We start from the raw sequence: 6,538 nt of genomic DNA, 5'->3' as shown, positions 1-6,538 counted from the left end.
TCTCTGTATCTCTCTCACTCTCTCTGTGTCTCTCAAAAAGGATTAGGAAAATGAAAAGTTATGGGCTAAATCTAGAGTATAGAGACAGTGCTTGGGTCTGTGATTTTCTAGTAATGGAAAATAACATTTAATTTTTTTATCACATATCTGCTGAAACCTATGCAAAATCTTAACCTCTTTTGTTATGGGTTCTTAACATTTGTGCATATTGAACTTGGTGACAATTAAGGTGTCTTCCATGACGGATGGAAACACAATTTGGAATTTGTACCAACTGTCATTTATCATTACTCTTTTAGCTTCAGGAAAAAAAAAGTATTGATATGGTAGACAGAATCATACATCTGGAAAAGCAAAATACTCATTTTCTAATGAAAATAATTTTCACTTGTGCTCCTGTATACTCTTTCAGAAATAAAAGTTTTGAATTGAGATTTTAGAATTTATTTTCTTCTTTGAAATTTCATATCTTAAATATATTTGTTCTGAGATTTTAATAATTAGGATGAAAATGTTTTTCTTCTTTTGAAATTGTTACAATTGAGGATCTGCGAATCACTATTGATTAAAACAAAAGGGCTTACTGCTGAGTAAAATAAACTAAACAATATGTGTATACGTATAATCCACTGGCTTGGATCTTTAGATTTTTCCATTACAATAACACAGATGGAACTAACTGAATAAAAGCATATAAAGTTAATCATAAGCAACAAGATTACTTTAGTGGCTCTAGTTTCTGGGGTGGCAATAGGGTTGACACCAATGCTTTGAAGGTGTTGGACTTGCCAGTGGTGTCTGAACAAAAAAGACACCATGTAGCCACTGGAAATTGCTATTAATGCCAGAAATACCATATCATAAAGTGTCTTCCAGATAAGTGCTTTTGAGGTAGAAATAGCATGCCAGTCTATAGAACAATATCCTAGATTTTTCTTTAGGTTATTGATTGTGTCATTCCTAACAGCAGTCACACTTAGAGGCACAAAAGTATCTACCAACAAATTAAAAACCCATATAAAGACACAGGATGGAACAATGTATTTTGGTGCTTTGGATTTCAGCACTGCCCATTTGGGGCTGTTGGAACTGATGGTGATGGCCTGGAAGACACTCAGGAGGCAGGTATTGCAAAGTGAAAGTCCCCGGGACACTCTCTGCAGATAAACAATGATTTTGCATTCAATGTCACTCAGCAAAATTTTCTGGATGCAAAGTTGGGTTGCAGTAGGAACTCCCTTGAAAAGAATCATGACAATATGGGAAAGGAACAAATTAACAAAAATCTTATCAATTGGTCTTATCCTTTGACCAGTGACTAAGTTAAATCCATACAAGTAAAGGAGTAAACTATTCCCAAAGACTCCAATTATAATCTGAAGCATATAGAAAATGCAGAGGATGTCATCATTAGACTGCATTCCTTATTCTGTGGGACACAATGGCATTGAGATCTAAAGTGACCTGGGAATGAAGAGAGAAATATCTGTTATAAAACTGAGAATTCAAAATTAGATTCTGTACATTTCTTACCAATGAAGTGATCTTTATTAACCCTTAGTTATTACAGAAATACAAAGTTTTAGAAAATGTTACTCACACTAGTTTTCTATTTTCTTTTACTTTCTTGATGAAAGTATTCTTATTTGGGGGTATTGTAACTTTTATTTTGTAAATATGGATTTTAATTCTATTTCATGCCATGTGTTTATGCATTTATTTGATTGTATACTTATGTTAATATATTTGCCTTTTGTTTAAAATGGCATTGCTATTTTATAGATCCCATAAAAACTGGACTTATGTGATCAGATCATTTTTTTCCAGAAAAAAGTTAATAAATACATGTTTCTTTATGATTTTAAGATAAAATACAAATTAAGAAAAGAACACCTTGCCATATACACAACAGAACATAAGAAAGGATTTATAATATAAAGCAAAAATTTTCTTATGAAAAAACTATATATTATGTATGACACATGCTCAGAGATGAACATCTTTTCCTTACCTCTTGTTTTGTTTTTGTTTGCTTTCTGATATGTAATTTTTAATTTTATTTTTCCACTTTTCTTCTTTTTCTTCTTTCAATCCCTGAGGAAAATAATAATTTTAAATATATAATTTATATACATATAGATACAAAGACTTATTGTGAGAGTACATATATATAAGCAGACACACATATACAAATGAGCTTTTACACAAATGTAAATGTATTCCTGCATATACATAGGTATGTATAACCACATATGTATAAACCACACTTACATATAAATGCATATGTATATGCATCTATTTGAGACGATACAATGCTTTTGTGTACCTGTTTCTCTTCCTTTATAAGTTGAAGTTGTTCTATAGTTTTCTAAATCCACCTATTCATTATTTACTGCTATAATCACTTCTCTATGAGAGCACATGTAATTTTGGATGAGGCTAAAATGGATGTGTCAGGTAACATCCATACCATTGTGGCCAGGGGAGCTGATGCACTAGCACTTGTTGTAGTCAGATATCATTGAAGAACAGTCCTTTTTTTGTTTCTTTTTTTTTTTTTTCATTAGTTACTAATGAAATATTTGGGCCACTCTTATGGGCCTCTTGTGACCACAGAGAAAATACAACTTTTTTCAGTAGTAGGTTACTGTAAGTACAAAGCTCATAAATTCTTTCATTTCAATTATCTTATTGCCTTTAATGGGCACATCTATGACCACAGAGAAATATTTACAAATGCAACTGTCACTGATGGGGAACTTTTTCCCAGCACATGCTTTGAGCATGGCAAAAGATGTACAGTTCTTAAGGCAGAATCTAAGAAGTGAAGAGACTTCCAAATCAGGGGAATATGAACATGCACCCAAAGGAAAGTGTTAGGCAAACAGTTCTCTCAAGTACAATATTGTCCATCTTATAGACTCTTCTTATATAGTGTTTATTGATAACAAAAGCAGATTTGGGCCAATCCAGAAAATAACTCTGGGCAACAAATGCTTTTATAACTTAACTCAAAACAGTTTCAAAAGGGACGGATCCTAATACCTCCTCAATTATATGGTTCTTATGAATACATCCTGGACAGCAAATCAATGCCTCCTTTCTGATTATGATGAGCAACTCATACAATTAGATATCAACTTAATGTTACAAAAAACAGGGCTCTTTTGAAAATCAGTGTTAATAGGAGAGGGAAGCAATTATAAAGTAAGCTTTGGGTGAAATCTAATTAGGAAGGACTTTTATTTTGACTTTTATGTTCACCCAGAGAGACATATAGAAACATATCTTTTTAAAATGTACTGATCTATATTTGTTTTAAAATTGGTTCTTTAAAGTTACATACATAATATATATGCCAATGAGATGTGGAGCAGAAAGCTTGGGATTAGAACACAAGAGATAAATGGATTGAACCCACATTTGCTCCCCACTAACAGCATGAAGACCAGCATATCATCTAATTTCTGTACTTTCAATCCTACATCAGTAACATTAGCATCATACAGTTAGCTTATACATTTTCTAAAAGAATAATATGATGTATTCTAAAAGGACTTAAAAATCCTTGTTGTACTGCTAAATTTTCATTCATTTCTGCAGGGATCCAGGCAGAATCCTAAAAAAAAAAATATCCCAAATGAATAAAAGCTCAGTAAATTTTTTGAGAGCAGTCAAAATTTTTCTTTTCAGACACAGTACCATGATGATTTTCTGGCTAGTCCTGACTTCAGCAAATATTTATTCTTTGACTACGACTTGCTGACAACAATGCTTGATAGCATACAGTGGCTTTCTTCTTGACTTTAATACATTTCTGATATTGAAAAGTGAGCTTCCATAGTTTAGTCTCTGTCTCTCATGTGCTCCTCATTTTAACCAATAAATCTTTGAGACCTTTTCCTACTTCAGTACTTGTCTCATTCAGATGGATAATTAGACCATACTAATATTATAGAAGACAGTTTCTGACATAAAATGTCGCCTTGCCAAACATTGTCCAATATAAATATTATACAGGCCCTTTCTCTCTCCTTATATTTACAGACCAGGTTCTTGCCTGGTAAATGTTCTTATCAGTAAAATAAATTTCTGAATTAAACAAAATGCAACACTATAATGCAGAAAATCATAGCATAATAACTTCAGAGATTCTTAAATATCTATTGCTTTTCAATATAACATTTTTTTTGGTCTGGATATAGGCTAAAAAAATGGATTTCCTAAAGGCATAACAGAAATTTTGCTGTGAAAAAAGAAAAAAAGAATAAAATTTAAAGAGATAATCTCATGCACATGGATTGTAGGCAAATCACTGCTTGAATCTAGGCCACATAATCAAAAATTAAACATATGTAGATTAAACATTGGATAGAAGAAAGGTTACTACAGTTTATAAGTTATTATTGATATTGCTTTGTAATCTTACTAATATTTGCATTATCATAAAATAATGTCAAATAATTAATTCTTATTGAAGAAATGTATATTTCCTAATAAATTGGTGTATAAAATATGAGCTCATAGACAACAATTACTTTCAAAATTATTATCATCATAATATGAATAAGAAAATGTAAACCTATAATGGATTACTTTGCATTGCAGGATACATTCCCTGTTTCTGTCAGATACATTTCTGTGCCCCCAAAGTCCATTGCTTCTCATTTGAATGTCTTTGCCACTTTACCATGATTCATGGGCATCCAGGGCACCTGAGGCATTTAGGCAGAGAACAATTGCTTGTTCCAGTTAGTAAAAAATACATTTTAACATGAAAGAATTCAGGACATCTAGGTTGCTTAATGGATAGAGAACCGTCACTGAAGACAGTGAACCTGAGTTCAAATCCATCTTCAGACATTTAATAGTTAGTAGCTCTGTGAGGTCATTTATCCCCACTTGCCTCAGCACAAAATTAAATGTAGGAAACCATTGAATCTAAATTACCATGATTACTAGAGTGACAGAAGTTAGATTCTTATAAAAGTATAAAGAAAAAGCAAAGACAGGGAGAAAGGAAGAAAAACTGCATTGAGAGTACCTTCCAGTTAATCAATCAGTGAAAACTACATTGAAATCAAACAGGCACAAAGGACAAGCAGGGAGCAGTAGAGGGCAGGAGAAGGAGCTAAAAAGCAGGCAGAAAGCCAAGGCACTGAAATGCAGCCTCAAGAACTTGCTTTGACTGTGAAAAAATCAGCCTGTTCTATTGGCCTCAATTAGCTCACCAGTAAAATGGGTGATTTGAGTCAACTTCTCTGACTTCCTTTATGTTCTATAATGCTCTGGCACAGAGAAAGACATCAGACTATGGAGCTTTTGCTTGCACAATGCCCACAGGACATCCCAGTCTGGAATCCACATTATTTCCAGTCCACCCACCTGTGTGAGGGAAGAAAGGATGGAGGTCACAGGAGAAGGGCCTGAAGCCCCTGTGTGCAGCAGCCAGGGGTCTAAGCCCAGAATGCTCTGCCAAAGCATCTTCAGATGGACTCTGAACTTGCACAGCTCACAGTGACTTTTCTCACACATTCAGCCTGAATCAGAGCTCAGAGCTTCTCCTTCTCCTGAGTTAAGCTCAGACTCAAAAGTTCTAACTCCTTTCCTGATAAAATGAGAAAGGCAACAATCAGGATGTCATTTTCTCCCAGGAGTGTTTCAGTGCAGAATCTGCCAGTGTCTGAATCATAAGCAGCTGAGCCCTGAATCTTCATGCACTCCCTTTAGCCTGGTTGGAACCACTTAAAGAGGGAGATAAAACAGAGGTACCAGAAGAGTGCTGAAGAAAAGCTGATATGTCCCTGCTGTAATCTACAAAGGGAATAATCCCTTCTGGGGCTGCATCTGCAAGATCTCTTTGGCATCCCAAACACTGAAAAAATAACTCTTTTCCCCTAGATGAGATTTCTAGGAATCAGATCTCTGTGACAAAGATGTAAAATTACTCACCAGTGTGCTCTGTGCTGCCAGAGAAGTGGCTACAGGTATGAGTGTGTGTGTGTGTTTCTGTGTGTGTTTGAGTCTGTGAGTATGTGTGCTTGTGTAAGTATGTATGTGTATGGGCTTGTATAAGAGTGTGCTTGTCCAAGTGTACATGTGTGTGCTCTGTGGGAATGGTCAAACCTGGAGTTATGAGCACAGTCTTTTCTGAGCTCATCTCCCCCAAGAACCGTAATTACCCTGTCACCTCGAAAAAAGAATCTGTCACATCATGACATCCCTTCATCTCCAGTAAAAATCCCTAGCAGTTATTATAAGTGACTAATTAGAATCTCTAAAGGAGCAACGCTTTACATTGTGGGGAGAAACTTTTTTTTTTAAATAATATGAAAGGAAGAAGTACAGAGAGTGATTTCTGTGCATTGATATGCCAGGGAACATTTTCATGAAATCTGGAGATCCACAAAAAAACAAAAAGCAAAAAACAAATAAACAAAAATCATTAATTCTTTTATTTATGAAAATAATTATAATTAGTTGAACACTTTATTATAGAAACAAATGTTTTTATACCCAAAGTAATCATGTGAATTTA

General features: G+C 34.2%; 1 protein-coding gene across 1 annotated transcript; it reads right to left on the bottom strand.

Moving 5' to 3' along the window:
- Window positions 1-408: 408 nt before the first annotated feature.
- Window positions 409-1,421, bottom strand: LOC141547396 (vomeronasal type-1 receptor 4-like). Its single transcript, XM_074275838.1, is given in 2 exon segments — window positions 409-527; window positions 530-1,421. Coding segments are annotated over 2 exon segments (1,011 nt in total).
- Window positions 1,422-6,538: the final 5,117 nt, after the last annotated feature.

This window comes from Sminthopsis crassicaudata, chromosome 6, assembly GCF_048593235.1.
Source record: "Sminthopsis crassicaudata isolate SCR6 chromosome 6, ASM4859323v1, whole genome shotgun sequence".
NCBI classification, from domain to species: Eukaryota; Metazoa; Chordata; class Mammalia; order Dasyuromorphia; family Dasyuridae; genus Sminthopsis; species Sminthopsis crassicaudata.
This window is presented reverse-complemented; position numbering and strand designations above follow the sequence as displayed.